This window comes from Hemitrygon akajei, chromosome 16, assembly GCF_048418815.1.
Source record: "Hemitrygon akajei chromosome 16, sHemAka1.3, whole genome shotgun sequence".
Classification (NCBI taxonomy): domain Eukaryota; kingdom Metazoa; phylum Chordata; class Chondrichthyes; order Myliobatiformes; family Dasyatidae; genus Hemitrygon; species Hemitrygon akajei.
Genome location: NC_133139.1, coordinates 6,466,894 through 6,486,923, shown reverse-complemented (window position 1 = coordinate 6,486,923; position 20,030 = coordinate 6,466,894). Strand labels below are relative to the sequence as shown.

Here is a 20,030-nt window from a genome sequence, read left to right as displayed (position 1 = left end):
CTTGCCTCAGATATTCCCCTCAATACTTTCCTCTAATTATGCTCAAACCAAAATCCTTACTTGCAGAAACCTAATGACAACTTAAGAACACAAAGAAACACGAGTACTCTAGATGTCAATCACAAAATAGTCCATTGACCCAAGTGAATGGACACTTGCCCATAACTAAGTGCTGAGAGCTGGACTCCCTGTAGTAAACAGTCTTAAGTGCAGCTTTAGGGCTGTCTCAGACCAGTCAGCTACTTGATTCAACTCTCGCCCTCACCCTCAAAAGATGCCAGCACTCATAGGCTATCAAAATGATGTCTGAGAGCAGAAATACTGAATTCTTGTGAAGATCTCTGACATAAACAGGAAGGTAGGCCCTATTACTTCAAGCCTACTCCAAATATGGAAGATCATGGTGGATAATTTTTTTTTTAAACCTTGCCATTCTGCAGCAGCAATTCCTCTGATTGATTGGTACAGCTGTGTCTAGGCATTGACTCAGTGAGCAAGCTGCTCAGGCTTCAAGGAAACTGTACAGAATATTGCACTGCCCCAAGGGAGGCAGCTGGTCAATGCCAGACAGTGAGGTTGGGTGGTGCATCACCAGCAGTGTTTTGGAATTGGTGGTGAGGAGGGAGCATGCTGCAATATACCTAGGCAAGTCTTGGGAGGTTGGAAGCTATGGAACTATTGGTTCCAGAATTGGAAGAGGGACTAGGTAAATGCACGACCGTATACATGGTTAATTCAGTGCCAGTGCTGCGATCAGGACAAACACTTTCTCTATTTTTCTCCCGATGCAATAGTGTCCACATTTTAAAGTGCTGTTTTAACTGCATAATATTTTGAGCTGCATGAAAGGCACCAAAGCTCTGTTTTTGCAAAAAGCCAAATTTGCACTTATCTAGTGTTCCTCAACACTGCCAGCCTTCAGCACCATGAATACCGACATCATCTGTATGTCTTCCCTGTGGAATGTGTATGTTTTCTCCAGGTGCTCCAGTTTCTTCCCACAGTCCAAAGACATACAGGTTAGTAGGTTAATTAGTCAATGTAAATTGTCCAGTAACCTTTAGCTTCGGTCTTTACCAACAATCAAAGATCCCCTTTTTTCAATTATTTTGGGGTACAAGGCAAGGTTGTCCTCTAAGCTCTTTATTATTTGACATTGCTTTAGAACCCTTGGCTATAGCTATTCGTGAATCACCCAATATTTTAGGTATTACCCGTGGGGAGACGACGTATAAGGTATCATTATATGCGGATGACTTGTTATTATATATATCTGACCCTGAAAGATCTATTCCTGCTATTTCTTCTTTGCTTGCTCAATTTAGTAATTTTTCTGGTTATAAATTGAATTTTAATAAGAGTAAACTATTTCCATTAAATATGCATGTTTCAATTTATAATCATGTACCATATAGAATTGTTACAGATTATTTTATTTATTTAGGTATTAAAATTACTAAAAAACATAAAGATTTATTTAAAACTAATTTTCTACCTTTAATAGATCAAATTAAGCAACTTGCTAATAGGTGGTCTCCACTATCTTTGTCTTTGGTAGGCAGAGTTAACGCCATTAAGATGATGATACTACCTAAATTTTTATACTTATTTCAAGCATTACCAACTTTTATTCCTAAATCTTTTTTTGATATGGTTGATTCTAAAATATCTTCGTATTTGTGGCAGAACAAAAATCCTAGACTAGGCAAAAAATATTTACAGAAGCCTAAGAAGGAGGGCGGCTTGGCTCTACCAAACTTAAGATTTTACTATTGGGCAGTTAATATACGGTATTTGATACTTTGGACACAAGAATCGACTACAGTTGCTGGCCCACAATGGGTAAATTTGGAATGTAAATCTGTGCAAGATTTCTCATTGATCTCAATCTTAGGATCTTCACTTCCTTTTTCATTACCCAAAATGAATAGACAGATAACTAATCCCATAGTCAAGTATACATTACGAATCTGGTTTCAATTTCGTAAATTTTTTGGCTTGAATAAGTTTATGCTGTCAAGTCCTATAATATCTAACTACTTCTTCCGACCATCATCTATAGATCAAGCTTTTCTTTTATGGAAAACAAAAGGTATAACATGTTTTCGTGATCTGTTTTTGGATGATAACATTATGTCCTTTGAACAGCTATCTAATAAATATAATTTATCTAAAACCCATTTTTTTTTTAGATATTTGCAAGTTAGAAATTTTCTGTATAATGAATTAAAGTCTTTTTCGAAAGAATGCCCATTGGACATTACAGAAAGAATTTTAGCTCTCAACCCTTGTCAAAAGGGTTTAGTAGCTATTATTTACAATATGATTATGAACGTACAGCCAGATGTATCAGAAAAAATTAAGAAGGAATGGCAGGAAGAATTGCATTGTCCTATATCTACTGAGCAATGGGAAAAAAATTTATCATTGGTAAACTCATCCTCTATTTGTGCTAAACATGCTCTAATACAATTTAAGGTTGTACATAGAGCTCACATGTCTAAAGATAAACTTGCTCGATTTTATTCTTATGTTAATTCAACCTGTGATAGATGTCATTCTGATGTTGCTTCATTGACTTGTCCTTGTTTACAAAACTATTGGAAAGATATTTTTAATATTATTTCAAGAGTTTTAAATATTAATTTCCAACCACATCCTTTTAACGCAATATTCGGTTTACCAATGATAGATAATAAGCATTTATCCGCTTCATCCCAACGAATGATTGCATTTGTTACATTAATGGCTAGAAGATCTATTTTACTGAACTGGAAAGAAATTAACCCTCCAACTGTATTTCAATGGTTTTCTCAAACTATTTCCTGTTTGAGTTTAGAAAAAATTAGAAGTGTGGTTTTTGATTCTTCAGTTAAATTTGAGGAAACTTGGAGACCATTTATTCAACATTTTCATATGAATTAAATGGTCTGATCCTGAACCTTATTGTTACTATCCTTAATTGTGTGGATGGAGGTTCGGAGTTATCGGCACTACTGTATGTATCTAACATTATGCAATTGCCCATGTTGGTTAGTTTTTTTTAATTAGTTTTTTTTTAAGTTCTCTTTTAGTTTTTTGGGTTTTTTTTTCTTTTTTCTCTTTTTCTTAATTCCTTTACATTAATACTATGAGTTTGGGAGGCCTTATATATTGATTATTACATATCTGATTGTTTATTTAAACTATTAATTGTGTACTCTCAAATGTTTTGTACTCATATTTTACTTATGTTTTTCTTAAAATTAATAAAAAGATTTGAAAAGAAAGTAAATTGTCCAGTGATTAGGCTAGGGGGTTAAATCAGGTGTTACTGAGCTGCACAGCTCGAAGTGCTGATTCTGTGCTGTATTTCAATAATAATAATAAAAATATAGTAAGCACATAGAGTTCCTCAAAATAAAGGCATGAGCAGAATGTTAACTATTAAGTTTTTTGACAATGCCCACATTATTAAGTGCTCATGTAGTAAATACGCCATTCCTGTGAATGGAAACTGTTTTTCACATGGTGCCTACAAATACTGGCAAGTCCAACATTTTCTGACTCTCAGAAACCCTCCAGATTTATGTAGCTGAGTTGCTGCTGTTTTACAAGAGAAGGGGGAAGATTCTGTGGGGTGGCTGCTCTGCTGCACTGTCAACTACAATCTGTGGCATGGATCAGAGGTGAATTACGGGGCACTAATCTATCATTGGAGCAAGCAACAGGTCTGTATCATTTCTGTCGCCTAAAATGATTGAGCCACATTTCCCAACTCACTGATCATGTGTTCATTTCTGCAGAATATACAGGGGCTAACACGTTGATCACACCCCTCAAATTCCTGAAAGGATGGAGCAGCCCTCCTCCCTGATCTCGGAGTGCTGACAACATCATCCCAACAACTGCAGTTTAATTCTAAACTGACTTTTAAAAGGTATAACTGGTATCTTGCTTAATGCTACAACTACACTTTGTACACTTTCTTCAGGACATTCTTCGTTGTGCAAATGAGTTTAGTCATTGTCACATTTCTGTTCTTAAGTTTAACATAATCCTTTATAAATCATTAATATATCAACAGCCAGATGAGAAAGCTGCGAAGGTGTCATTTGAAATCATGCCTTGACAACAAATGGAATCATGGAAAGCACTAAAGATAATTCCCCAGCTATTTTTAATGGACTGCATTTTGAATAAGTATAAATCTCAATTCTTTTCCCTACATGAAAACACAGACTAATATATACACACCAGTTTGTATATCTGTATAAAAAAACAGTAAGTACACATACTTTAGAATTAAATGAACACACTGCACAGAACCAAAAACATCTGTAAGCTTAAATTAAAACAACGTTGGCACTTTGCCAAACAGATCAACATTTCCAGCTCCCAGGCTCTGGAGATAGAACCTGATAGGTTAAACATATTAAGAAAAAGTCAACATTTAATACCACTCATGGTAAGAATAGATCACTAATTTTCATAAAGATAATCTGGATATCCAGTTTATATTGCACCTGTGTGGCATTTGTATGCATTTCTGAAGAAACCATCTACACTGACACATGCTAGGATACCTTCTTAAGTTAGTTATCTTCTTTGTTATGGCGGATGACAAAAAGTGTGTGTGTTCATCAATAGCAAGTTGCAAGTTTTGATGCACGAAATCTAATCTAAAGTTTATGGCCACAAAATAATATGGTCAAAATTATTTCAGTGTAATTTCAAGCACCGATAGTACAGTCAATTTATTGTTATATGTTGGGAAATGAAATACAATTCTGATTCTCTTGTAAATATCAATTGCATGAAGCCTCAAAGGAACATTTGGCTTTTGACAACAAAGTGTTAATAATTACAACTCACTAATGCATAAAATTATTAGCTTTAACAATTTACCCAAATTAAATTACATTTTCATTCAAAATTATGAACTTTGCCCCAAAGTTTCACAATGACTTAACCTTCAGAGTACAGTCAGCCCTCCTTATCAGTGGGGGATTGGTTCCGGGACCCCCTGCAGATACCAAAAAACACAGATGCTCAAGTCGGTGGACTTTAGGACCTGGCGGAGCTCCAGAGCTTATTTAACCTGTCTCAGTGTGATGGACTTTGCGGGTGGTGGGTCCCAAGCTCCGCCGGGTACTAGTGTTTCTGTTCCATTGACAGAAAGCTATCACGATTGAAAATAAAGTGGAAATAATAAAGCGATCGGAAAGAGGTGAAACGTTATCAGTCATTGAAAATTGGGCTACAGTCGGTCAATGATCGGAACAATTTTAAAGGATAAAGTGAGAATAATGGAATATGTGAAGGCCCTGCCCCAAAGAAAGCTATAATTATTACTAAGCAACACAGTGGTTTAATTATTGAAATACATATGTTTCTTAAGTGTTTTATATGCATAGAAAGGTTAAATATATACTATATACCAAGACAAGCATTTGACTAACTGACGCTAAATAATACCAAATATAACCTGTTCCGACTTACAGAACTTCCGTTTTTTTTCTCTCGATTCCCGATCCTAGGTAACCTATCCACATGCTCCCATATACGTTAAATCATCTCTAGATTACATAATACCTAATACAATGTAAATGCTATGTAAATAGTTGTTATACTGTATTGCTTAGGGAATAATGACAAGAAAAAAAGTCTGTACATGCTCAAACAACGAGTCCTGGAGAGAGAAATGACAGGTTTTCCCGATCTGCGGTTGGTTGAATTCACGCATGCGGAACCCGCAGACAAGGAGGGCCGACTGTATAAACATGCTTATCCCTACAAATCTAATCACCAATGTGTCCATCATTACTTCAGCAAAACTGTCATTTATATTCCCATTATATGGCATTGTACTGTATACTGGAACTTACCATCACTGACAACCCAACGGTAATGTTATGTTACACTTTCACATGCAAAACTTACAACATAAAATCTTGCTCCCAGCATGGTTGATTCCCTCGTACTGCTATGGTCGTACTCTTCACATTTTGAACTTTTAAAGTCACATAGGTATTATATCTTTCTGTAAAGAGAATACACAATTGCAGTGATCATAAGTAAGTTGAACAGAATGGACACAGGTTATAGACAAATGGCTATTCTCTATGCAAAGGTGATATGACATGAAAGAACATAATATTCCAAAAGGGCAAGACAAGAAACTTGAAGATAATTGCACTACATTTCAATAATATTAATGGAAAAATTAGTTTTTTTAAAAAAGCAATATTGATATTAAATGAATCAGCAATCAAAACAAATTTACAATGAATAATATAGGACTACCTTTGCTTCTAAATACATGTGACCCAAAATAACTAAGTTCACTAATTTTCCCTCTACACTATTATTTGAAAATATTATACAACTATTTAATTAGCAAATGAATTCCATTAAACAAAACAAAATGAGTGAAGGCCAAACCACTGTCAATAAATGAGGCATTTAACCACCCATTCAATTATGGGTAGGAATAGCATGGATAAAATAAATTAGTAGTGGATAATCAGATTTCAGCTACACCTGGCTGCAAATGGAGAGATTTGTACGTGCTGGGGGGGGGGGGGGGGCGCGCAGGCAGAAAATACTTTGAGGGTTGTTTCTGTTTCTTGCATTTGAATACTTCTGTCAAATAGGCTCCAAGCATGAATGCCTCACTGAAAGTCCCCACCACCTCCAAATTAAAGATATTTTATATAAATATCAATACAATAGTTAGTGAAAAAAAAGTTGTTTGAATGATCAAGTAGATTCATTTTAACTGTTTATAATTATTAATAAAAATCAAATTCACTTTGTCTTTAAACTACATCTTCAATGAATGTGAAAAATGATACAAAATCATAACATCAAATTATCCAGTAACCATAACAGAATCACACAAGTTGGTCATAGCCACACCAATCCAGTTGCAATTTCAATAATTCATTTACACTAATTCTGCACAATCTTCAAAATTTTTCAGAGATGGTCCTTCTGTGAATAAATAAAAAGCAGGAAGTATTTTCTTCCAGTTGTTTAGGATATGCTTCAACAATGGTCCACAGGAAGATTGAAATTATTGACATTTCAGTAACTCTGAGAATATTACAGAAGAATTAATTTGCCATTTTTTTCATGCCATTTTTCACCCTGTGAGCATTGATAGCCTTCCTTTTGCACATGAAGACCCCAATCCAGGTGCCATGTGCAAACTTGCTGTTTACCATGTTAGCATTTAAAATTATTAATATAGATGATAAACAATGGACCCAGTGCCAATCTCTACAGCACATCACAGGCTTCCAATCAGAGACATATTCATTTACTACCACACTTGTCTTCTCCCACTAAGCCAATACTGAATCCAATTTACTACTTAATCCAAACTGCAGGTGCTATCTGTGCAGAATTTACAAATTATCAAATTTACTGTGGTTTCCACCATATGCTTCGGTTTCTTCCCATTCCTCAAGGTGTACTGGTAGGCTAACTAGTCACCTCTTAGTGACAAAGTGAATCTAATGGGAAATTTATGGGCACGAGAGGATATGAGTTTCAGGGTCAGGGCCACCTGAAGATAAAGGTGGAGGGAGGGGTGGATAGATAGATAAATATACTAATGGAATTCCTCTAGTGGGAGCCAGCATGGACCTGATGGCCTGTGTTGTCATGAGTAATATCTACCACTTAACTATATTTTCACCTCTTTATTGCATCAGTAAATTATAATTCATTATGTTTGTTGTTTCCACCTGTCACTATATTGATTGAAAAAGAGGCCCCATTGCTAGCTGTCAAAACATTACTTACAACTGCTAACCTGAAAATTTTGGATGGCAGAGTGGAAATAGATGTGCAAGAAGCCTCTTCCCTATGCTAGCCTGCAGGACACCTGGTGTAGCACCTGCTTGTGCCCCCTCACAACCCTGGCTCATGGTCATGTGAAGCCATGGGAGCAGCTGGTGCATATTACAAGTCTTGGTTATGCAACTACTGACACCAGGCAGACAATCTCTGAAGAGTATTGATAATGGCTAGGGTCACCTGTCTTGTAAAGACACTGCCCAGAAGAAGGCAATAACAAGCCACTTATGTAGAAAAATTTGCCAAGAACAATCGTGGTCATGGAAAGACCACATTTGCCTACATCATACAACATGGCACAGAACAAACAAATGAACCTGAAAATGACTATCTTATCCCCATTCTTTGTTTAATCTGTCAACCACCTCTCCATCCAAGGTAAATTGCCTTTAATGCCAAGAGCCCTTAACTAGTCCATTAACTTTACATAGCAGCTTTCAGGAATGCCTTTTAAGAATAAGTAAATTACATCAACTAAGTCCTCTTTGTCCTTCATATTATATTTCTGAATCAATTGGGGCAAGGCAGCAAGGAAAATCCCCATGATTTTCTCTATGACAGACAGCAAGGTACTCCTTGTATCCCATCAATATTTTCTATTTGAATGAGAGAGCTACCCATTCTTCTAAACTCAGTGGTACAAGCCTACTTCTCAGCATCTTTTCCAATTAGACAACACCCACCTGCAATCCCTGGAATCAACAAACATGCACTTAGATTTGGCTTTTTGGTGTTGGCATCATACAAAACATGGGTCTCCTTTCTTTCATCTCTCCCTGCATTTTCTGTACAAACCTCCCCCACCACCAGAACATAATTTTCCAACAATGAAAATGTATATACCTAGAGCCTTCCAGGAAGATAGAATTCATCAGCCGTGGTTGCTAGCTCATCTAGGAGAAGGTAAAAACTGATCTCAAACTCCGTTGTCTTGTGGATATACCTATAGTGAAGGTTTTAGAGGTAAACACAGAAAAATTCCAGAGCTGGAGTTCCTAAGGCAGTCTTACATTGAATTCAACATTGACTGGCAATTCCTATGACGTCACTGGTGCCAAAGTATATTGGTTTCTGTCATTCCTTTGGATTCTTCAGCTGCGTGGAGAAGGTGAGCCTGCTGCATGGGCAACAGCTTGTTCTCCATATCATACTGTCCTGCCTTGTTTATCACATAGACAGCTTGGATGCAACATCTACGGTCAACCCCAACCAGAGGGTCACGGAGATACTGGAAATGAAGACCATTTCCTGTATCTCACAATGATGAAACGGCTCTTCAGGCCAACATTTCCAGATCAGTAAAACTTATTATACTCAGTCAGCTCCTTTGGAGAGCCCAACTCATTTGCATGCCTGACACCAGACTCCTGAATTAGAAACTCTACTGAAAACTGCCATGGGAAGAAATTACCATTTGAATAAGGGAATAACATAATTTTACTCTCAAGAATCCCTGGCCAACAAGGAGCACCTATCATGATACCAAGAGTCTCACATCTATACACTTGTAGCATAAGCTAAAATTAAATGGCAGATGGAGCACACCACCTCACAATCTTCCCATCTGCCATCCTATTTGTGGTGGTGTCTACAGATATTGGCTGCCACAACCTTAGTGACTGCAGAACGCATTCAAGTGGAAGCAGATCCTCCTTATGCCCATCTCCGAATGTACCTTACCCATATTTGAAACACTTTTTTTCCTTGTGGTAACCCACTGTTTTGTTAGCTTTCCTTGAAAAATTTTGGTTCCATTTCATGTGAGTTTGGATCCACTCATAATACTGAGTGGGACATTGCTTCAATTATTGGAACTTTGGATTGTTGTCTTTTTTCCCCCCCATAGCTAAACCTAATCTTGTAGTTTAGATTTAAACTCAAGCTTGAGGGAAGGGCCAGGGGAAAATCAGCTACTATTGACTGGTGGAGCAGATTTGATGGGTGAATGGTCCAATTCTGCTCCTTTATTTAATGCTATCCTGGATGTTTCTACATTAAGTATGCTCAGCTCACCAAGCCTCAGAATGAGATCAAGCAATAGTTCCTTTTTCTTTCTTTTTATTAATTTTAAACAAACATAAGAGAAACATAGATACAGAGTTTGAGAATACATAATTAATAGGTTAAAGTATAAATACAAATAGATGATAATCCATATATAATAACTTCCCAAACTCAGTGATTATGAAAAAAGGAGTAAATAAGAAAAAACCCTCCCAAAAAAAACCTAACCGACATGGGCCATTGCATTATGTCAAATATACACAGCAGCGTCAATAACTCCGTACCTCCATCCAAATAATTAAGGATAATAAAAGTAAGGTTTAGGAAAAGTCAGTTTAGCTCATATGAAAATGTTAAATAAATGGTCTCCAAGTTTCTTCAAATTTAATTGAAGGGTCAAAAACAACACTTCTAATTTTTTCTAAACTTGAATAAGAAATAGTTTGAGAAAACCACTGAAATATGGTTGGAGGATTAATTTCTTTCCAATTCAATACGATAGATCTTCTAGCCATTAACATAACAAATGCAATCATCCGCCGAGCTGAGGGGGATAAACAACTATTATCCACCATTGGTAAACCAAAAATTGCAGTAATCGGATCAGTTGCAATTTAATATTCAGAACTTTTGAAATAATACCGAAAATATCTTTCCAATAATTTTGCAAGCAGGGGCAAGACCAAAACATATGGGTCAATGAAGCAACTTCAGAATGACATCTGTCACAGGTTGGATTAACATAATAAAATCGAGCAAGTTTATCCTTAGACATATGAGCCCTATGTACAACCTTAAATTGTATTAAAGCACGTTTAGCACAAATAGAAGAAGAATTGACTACGGTAATTGTAAAATTTTCTCCCACTGCTCTGTGGGTATAAGACAGTGAAGTTCTTTTTCCCATTCCATCTTAATTTTTCCTGATACTTCTGGCTGTATTTTCATGATCATATTATAAATGATGGCTACTAAACCCTTCTGGCAAGGATTCAGAGCTAAAAATTTTTCCGTAGTGTCCATTGGACATAATTTTGGAAAAAACTGTAACATGTTATTCAAGAAATTTCTAACTTGCAAGTATCCAAAAAAATGAGTTTTAGGCAAATTATATTTATTAGATAGCTGTTCAAAGGACATAAAGCTATTGTCTAAAAAAAGATCACGAAAACATGTTATACCTTTTGTTTTCCATAATACAAAGGCGTGATCCATAAAAGAGGGCCGAAAAAAAGTTAGATATAATAGGGCTTGATAAGATAAACTTATTCAAGCCAAAGAATTTACGAAATTGAAAACATATTCGTAATGTATGTTTAACTATAGGATTACCGGTAGTTATTTGTTTATTCAATTTAGATAAAGCAAAAGGAAGCGAAGATCCTACAATAGAAAACAATGAGAAGTCTTGTACAGATTTACATTCCAAATTTACCCATTGTGGGCAAGATGCTATAATCGATTCTTGTGTCCAAAATATTAAATATCGAATATTAACTGCCCAATAGTAAAATCTCAGGTTTGGCAAAGCCAAACCAGCCTCCTTCTTAGGCTCCTGTAAATATTTTTTTACTTAATCTAGGATTTTTATTCTGCCACACATATGAGGATATTTTGGAGTCAATAATATCAAAAAAAGATTTTGGAATAAAAATTGGTAATGCTTGGAATAAATATAAAAATTTGGGTAATACTATCATCTTAATAGCATTAATTTGACCAACCAATGACAAAGATAATGGGGACCACCTGGTGACAAGTTGCTTGATTTGGTCAATTAAAGGTAAAAAGTTAACTTTAAATAAATCCTTATGTTAAATAAATCCTTTAACTAAATCCTTATAGCTCCTTCCATACTGGACCAGAAATAAAACAGATCAGTGTTTGTTATTAGGAATATTTCTACAAAATAAATATTCCTTTTGAACTATCCTGGTAAATTAAGGGATGAAGGAATTCAGTCTTAAACATTAGATTGGAGTTGCTCTTTCCAGAGAAAAAGGTGGATGAAAGGAGTTTTCAGCAAGACATTACAGATGAACTAACTAAGTGGGGAAGTACAGTATTTCCCATAAAACAGATTGAGCAAAAAGGGCAATGTGGGGAATATCTTATTTTGATTTTATGAATATTAAATGGTTAAATTGCCCAATCAAAATAAAAATGAGCAATATTAAAAAAAATCATTTTCTCCCTGTGTAAATTCAGATCTAAAAGTTGTTAAAAGTCAATATTCAGAAAATGGATGCTCTCTAGTAAGACTCAACATCCAGTATTTGTTGTTCATTCCTGGATACGCTTCGGAAAATGTTGTCAAGACTTATTGAGTCGCATATGTTGGAGTTGCTCAATTGTTGTAATGGTGGCACTGACAACATTTTGACATAGTGATGAGGAACAGTGATACATGTTCAAATTAATATGGTGTGTTACACAAAACATCTGTGCCTCAGATGTTGTCTTTCCATCTTTTTAAGGAGTGGCATCCCTGGATTGGTAAAGTACAGTGCAAGCAGCACTAATAGAGCTAACATTAACCCAGGATAAAGATCACAATGGTATTTAAAAGTTCCAGAATGAAGCCATAGGTTAGAGGGTAAAAACAAACACTAAAATAGTTTGTTAGGAAAAGATCAAATGATCTCCAAGAATGACAAAGATGTAGTGCTAAGAAAATGCCTGCTTCTATAACTGATTGCTTCTTTGAAAAAATCATGAATTATACATCTATCTTAACCAGCATTAGACCAACACAAATTCAATCTTATATTTAACGTATGAACAATAATATATTGGCTCATTATTAAACAGTTGACTTAGAAATTCACAGTGGAATATATATCATACTGCAAAATATCTTCCAGCCTGTCATCATTTGCTTAATCACATCCATGGTGTTCATATTTTGTTTTTGTTTTTTAAAAATGGATATTTACAAGGTTTAAAGAATAGAGACGATAAATGCATCATCAGCACTAATGTTATTTGCACTGTACATCAATGTCAACTGATTTTACAATCTTCTTTTGATGAACAAAGACAAAAAAATTTGACTAGAATCAAAATAATAAATTTAGTTAATAAGCTATCAAAACCAAGAATACAAACAGAAAGAGCAGCAAATCAATGACCGCGATAGTGCCTGTGCTCACTGAACTACTTTGCCTCCTATTCTACCTTGATTTTAAAAATATCATGTATTTGCCCCCCCAATCTCATAAATAGATATCCTTACAGTAGAATTGGTTTCATTCACCAAGTCTTTACTCAAGGAACTTCACCCAAGACTTTAGACTACTTTTAATCTCCAAAATCCCAGCTACAAATAGATCCTTCCTCCTGACCTCCCTTCATGATCCATCACTGACAATGTAACACACTTCCATTCCCCTTACTCACTCTAACCTATCCCACTTATGAGCCTGCAGCATTTCCAGTCACTGAAGTTCAACCCTGATATTGTCAATAAACCTTCAAAGGTGGTGGTGCTGTAGCCTGCCCACTGAACATGGACCTCATTCATTGACACAACTCTAATTTCTTTGAGAGATATTCGCTACACAGCTTCAAGCCTTAGTCCACCAACCCCATGCAATCCCATTCAATTCCCTGATCCCAACCAGCACAAAACTACACTGATACCATTGTCAGAACTCAGTGAGGATACCAGAGCAGGAGTGACACAAATAGCTATTAGTTGGACAAATCCAATCCCACAACAATTTCATCCTGTACCAGGATAGTTTAAGGACCCCCTCCTTCTTCATTCAAAGGAGGAATCCTTTGAACCATCTTGGTGCTGCAGGTTCAACCATTTCCCCTCCACTGAAACACTCATTTGCTTGGTTGACCATGATCCGGAAAGGGAAAAAAAAGCATGAAACTAAAGTTATTCAATGTGAGAACAAGTAGTACACTTTGGGATTTTGTGCATGCCCTCATTACAAATAACACTGCAGGATATTCAAATACTCCTTGCTTCAATTTGTGCAATGTATTCAAATACTTGTTGCTTCAGTCCTGCTCAAGTATCTGGAAATTTATTACTATTGCTGTCAATTTCTATCTTTATCTATCATATGGTTCATCTATCTCTACCCTTCCTGGATTTCTTCACATCCATCCAAGGATGGGTCGGTCACCAATATCCACAATAAGCCCAAAAATTCTCTGCTATCTCCCATCTTGTCTCATGTAAGAATTCCATTCTCTCATTTCCTCAGTCTGATATATATGCTTTGATGAGACTTTCCAACGAACTTCCAAGATGTCTTGATTGTTCTTTAATGTCTATTACTATCAAGTTGACACAAAGCTTCCAACCACATTTCTTCTATTTCTCATACTGGAATTCAACTTGTACAAAAACAAAAAAAATGTGTCATAGGCCACTCAACCTCTCAAGCCTGTCCTGCCATTCATTGTTATCCTCCACAATTTTCTGCAGCAGAAAATTCCCTTTGTTCACCACTCTAAGGATGGTGATCCTCTGAAAATAGTGAATCTCTCTCCTAAGCAGAGGAAGGATAGGCTTCCCATGACTTGCTATCCATCTCACCAGCTCTGAATTCATTTAACATAGTTTACAATTTCCACAGCTTCAAGGTTCTTTTCATCTTCACCCTCCCTTTTCTTTTGGGTAGCTGAAGAGACTGTTCCTGTTGCAATTCCCTGGTGCTTTTCTTTCTCAAAGTTTTCCCATCCAAATGAAAGAGATGCATCACCAGCTATTTTACCCATCCCTTCCCATCATCCAAACATTCAGTCTTTCCAGGTGTGATTCATCTGCTCTTTTTTCAATCCACTGTTCAGCATTTGGTGCTCATGGTGTGATCTCCTCAAGCATTCTACCTTTGGTTTTAGATTCAACTAGAGCTTCGAGCTTTCAGTTTTACCATCTCATTTTTCCTCTAATTTCCCCTTATTAATCTATTAACTTGAAGCTATAAACAACATAAAGAAGATGTTTTCTTTATTCTTTGTCTTCCCTGCCTTCAGGAAATTAAAAATAAATTCATTTTCATTTCCTGTTCCAATAAAAGGTCTTTGACTAGTGTTTCTCTTTCCATAGACATTTTTTCCAGTATTTTCAGGTTGATCATTTACTTAACACTGGTTAGGCCACACATGGAAGATTGTGTGCAGTTCTGTTCACCACATTATAGAAAGCTGGTGGCGGCTTTGGGGAGGGTACAAGAGAAGTTCACCTGGGTGCTACCTAGATTTAAAAAAGTATTAGTTATGAGGATGAATAAAATTGGATCATTTTATCTGAAGGAGAGGCCAAGAGGCAATTCAATACAAGTAGATAAATTGTGAGAAGCATAGTTGGGTAGATAAGTCTTTTCCCTGGGTAGAAATGACAAACACCACAGAGCATAGGTTTAAGATCAGTTAGGAGAAGTATAAAAAGTGGTCTGCAAGGCAAGGGTTCATTTGTGGTAGTGGAAACAAATACAATTGCATCATTTAAGGGGCACTGAGTCAGGCACATAAACAAGCAGACAATGGAGGAATACAAACCAGGTGTCGGCAGATGAGATTACCGTAGTTTTAATTGGCATCACTGTCAGCACAGACAGGATGGACCAAAAGGCCCATTCCTGTATTGTAAGGTTTCACCTTTTATGTTGTGTTACATAGAGCTTACAATTGATTTATGAACGGCACAAAAACCCACTATTAATTGCAAACCTGAAGCAAGCCAGCATACCCGGAGGTTCCTTGTCTCAAATAGCCACTGACAACAAAGTCCAGCTCCTGGTCTTCACGCTAAGCCCGAAAAACCATTTCTACTGACAGGAGAAAGGGCAAAGGCAGGTTACTGGCACCCTAAAACCAGTCACTCTGGGCAGATGGTGCTCGGCATCTGTGGTTGGCAGCTCATCTAGAAGGAAAACTCCACTACCTTGCAGCCATACCCACTCATTTGGGGGGGGGGGGGGGGGGAAAAGAGTCCAGAGCTGGAGTACCTCAGGAAGTCCTATGTTGAGTTGAATACCGACTGGCAACTCCTGTGTTCAATCTCACAGACACACACAAACTATTAATCTTTGCAAGAATCGAACATTACCATTGAACATCACATGAAATGACATTCTGCATACAGAACTGAATTAGTATTCACAAATCTTAATTAATGTTCTTGAGAAAGTTCTCATCCTGAGAACCCTCACCATCCAGGACATGCCATCTTTTTGTTATTACCATCAGGAAGGATTACAGGGCTTGAACACATTCAATAATTTAGGACACCCTATTAGCCTCCCCCATCAGTCCATGAAATCCATCTTATTGTCCCTTTATTGTCCCATTTTGTAATTTAAGTAACTCATGTCTTTGCACTGTACCTCTGCCACAGAACAAATCTCACATCACACAAGTTATCGATAATAATCCCGATTCTAATTTTTTTCAAACAAAGAAAAATAGATAGAAATATATATATATATATATATATATATATAGATCAGACTTTAGGAGCACAAAATGGGTCCAGGACCTTGATCTTCATTGTCATGAATTTCTGATACAGCTATACCTAAAAAGAGGCAAACTAAACCAAGTTGCTGAATTGGACAGTAATAATTCAGCAATTTTACCTCAATCACCATCACAACCATCACAGTATTTTCAGAACATTAGTTTTTTAAAAAAATGGATGGCAATGATATGATATATCCATTTTGCTTTCAATTTCGATTTACACTAATCGACATCCTTATTATTGGGTTACTTATGTTAATAGATTTTACATGTATAGTCTCTATAGTATATTTGATCCAAACTGAGTCTTCCATTTCCTTTACCCTACTTCTGCCAAACATTAAAGAATATTATGTGAAATTTAATCCATAAACCTTCCTGGCTGAATACTTTGAATACAGTCGATGATAGAAAATTTTGATATTTTACCAAACTTTAAATCCCATCTGGTCCTTCAAGATCTTCTTCCTCCAACTGCAGAATATTTTTTTTCACACTCAGTCCACTGCTGCTGAACCTCCCACCAACCTACCCTACCTTTTGTCATATATACATTCGTTGCCAAGGGAGGTGTTGCGTTAAGATTGCCAACTTGATACTTCCTCCAGAGACTGTAACAAAATGTAACTGCCTGACAGAATGTTTGAACCACGCTTTCCATTCAGTTAGGTACCAAAAAAAAGGTTTGCTTGAAGCTGTGAATCTGTTCCAGTGACTTCCTAAGAAGGACACAATATACCAAATGTTACCTAGGGAATTTCTACAAATTTCTCTTGCAAATTTCTACAGATGTGCCATGGAGAGCATCTTAACTGGTTGCATCCACCATCTGGTATGGAGGCGCCATTGCACAAGATTGGAAAAAGCTGCAAAAAAATTGTGAACTCAGCCAAGTGAAGTTAGAGAAGCAAATGGACGCACAAGAGCTGCAACAGTGCTTGTAAGCTATTACTTCTTATAACAAGTGTCATGACCTCAGCCCCCTCCTTTGTGAGAATCGCAAGAGAGAGAGAAAGAGCCTTACGGTTTGGAATGTGGGCTGGCCGCTCAGCAAGACAAAAGCCTTGGACATAGCCATTGTCTTGGGAGACACCTTTGTGGAATAAGGAACTGGACTGCGTACAAACCCTCAGGGCAATGTGAGATGGGTGATGGGGGAAAGATTGCCTCGCCCCCACCCTGATTGACATCTACAACCCTGCCAGTCCAGATAAAAGGTGGGCTGCCGAGGCGGGGCCTCAGACGCACCAAGGAGACACACGAAGAAGACACGATAGCGCTTCCCGTCAGAGCGGGAAGCCATTCTGAAGGAAGCCATGTGCATTAGATTCCGGATCGGGAGTCTGTGGCTGAACCCAAAAGGAAAAACTGCTTTAACTAACAACAGGGATTTGCTTCACAAGAACGACGGGCAAGTGTTTCTTCTCTCTCTCTCCAACACGTGAAATGCCAGCGGTTCCCGAAACAGGGAAGCCTGCAGACTTTGAGTGACTCTTATATTCCATTGGACTCAGTATCCCCTAGACAACGATAGAGCTTATTTTTGATTGATTATTACTATACCTATGCTTTAGATTGAGTTTTGACGATGTATATGATCTGAATGTTTTGTATTAACCATACGTTTGTGCCCCTTAATAAATAAAACGTTTGAAAATAGTATCATCAGGCTTCAGCGGACCTCTCTATCTTTGCTGGTAAGTCACCCGGTTACTGGGGAACGTAACACAAGGAACCTAGTATCATAAATAGCTGTGACGCTTCACTCCCTGATGAGCTCACCCTCTTAAGCACACTTTGAAAGGGTCAACTACGCCTGTGCAAATCCCTGCAAAACACTTACCTCCCCACGATTGATGACATCTTCAAAAGGCAGAGCCTCTGCAAGGGATCATTCACCATTAAAGACCCCCATCACCAAGGGCATGCCTTTTTCTCATTAATATCATCAGGGAAGAGGACACACAATGTTTTAGTAACAGCTTCTTCCCCTCTGCCAGATTTCTGAACAGCCCATGACACTACCTTACTATCGTAACTTGCAATTTACTTCTTTTTTAAAAATGTATTGCATTGCACTACTGCTACAAAACAACAAATTTCATGATGCATGTCAGTCAGTGATGATAAACCTAATTCAGTTTCAAATAACGTTAACCAATTCTGCAGAACAATTTTACAAGGTCTGAAGTGAAACACCTCTTAGTTGGTGTCGGATGGATGGAAGAGGTTTCAGGTGGTGCAGGGCAATCCGAAATTTAAATAACAGATAATGAAACAAGCAAGAAATACCACCAACACAAGAGATTCTACAGATGGTGGAAATCCAGAGACAGACACACTTACACACACTCACTCACACTCACTCTGGAGGAACACAGCAGGTCAGACAGCATCTATCACAGGGAATAAAGTCAGTGTTTCATATTGAGATACTTCATTAGGACTGGAAAGGAAGGGTGAAGTTGCAAGATTTAGGCTAGAAAGTGATAGGTGAAGACAGATGAGTGGGAAGGGGGGTGGTGGTTTAAGTAATAAGCTGAGAGGTGATGGGTGGAAAAGGTGGAAAGGACAGGAGAAGAAGGAATCTGATAGAGGAGAGTTAATATATCTTCCTTCAACAGACAAGGCTAAGAATAAAGAGTTAAATCAGTCTCCTTCATGCCATAAAATTTTATGATTCAATGATCACTGATCCCCTGACAGAAAGCACAACATGAAAATTGATTTAGGAGCGGTGGTCTGCCATATACATCTAGGTGGTAATTGCTTATATCAGAATCAATTTTGAAAACATTTGAAGGCATGTTTCCACCCAGAAGAGAGGGTACAGTGCGGAAAAGAGCATTTCTCTTTTCAGAGCAAATGCAATGCTTTATGTCTGATGCAGTGATCTGATTAATGGTACTACAACACTCAACAGAAACAATATTTGATTCTTAAAATAAAATTTAACATTAGAAACTGAAAAGAGCACTGTTTTAAAATCACAAATAGTCATCAAAACAATTAAATAAAAACTTACCTTGTGGTCCATCAAGCTTTGCTTTCTTAACTGAAAGAGAAAAAAAAGAGATAACTTTCAGAATACAATTTCAAATACTGTACTAAAATATTATTGTTTCTGGGATCATGAACTCACATGTCAGAATAGATACCAGGTTACAATAATTTCTGCAACCTGTTCTTCAAGAGTACATACATTCCCAGAGAATCCCCAAGATAACAACTTTATTAAGCAGCATATTCAATTCTATACCAAAAAAGGTCTCTTGTTCAAGACCTTGCACGGAAAGTTCAATCCAAAAATCTAAGCTGACACATCAGTGATACAGGTAAGCATAACTATACAGATGAGACAATAAACAACAGAATGTTGGTTCTCTCAGTTGAATGCAAAGGATCCCAAGGCAACATTTCAAAAGAGGAGTTAAACGTGGCCCTAAGACTTCAATCAACATAAAAGTTAACTGATCTTTACCACACTGCTGTTTGACTTTGTTACATTTCTAACCTTACAACTGGGGCAACACTTCAAAAATGGTACTTCAGAAGACTGAAAAATTCTTTGGGTCCTACTGATATAGTCTAATCAAGCATTTCTTTAAAAAAAAAACTGAAGCTCTTGATTATTAAGTTTGCTGTTTAAACTCTGTACTTGAAGAACAAGCACAAATTAACATGTATACATTTCC

The 20,030-nt window shown here is 37.0% G+C and overlaps 1 protein-coding gene across 4 annotated transcripts in view; it reads right to left on the bottom strand.

The window, feature by feature from the left end:
• Positions 1–20,030, bottom strand: part of LOC140739717 (protein unc-13 homolog A-like) — a 287,569-nt gene that overhangs the window by 215,013 nt on the left and 52,526 nt on the right. For all 4 annotated transcript variants that reach the window (XM_073068158.1, XM_073068159.1, XM_073068160.1 and 1 more), the window contains exons 2-3: positions 19,361–19,390; positions 5,923–6,022 (exon numbers count right to left, since the gene is read on the bottom strand). In XM_073068158.1, the coding sequence (XP_072924259.1) occupies positions 5,923–6,022; positions 19,361–19,390 (130 nt within the window). The remainder of the gene's footprint in view (positions 1–5,922; positions 6,023–19,360; positions 19,391–20,030) is intronic.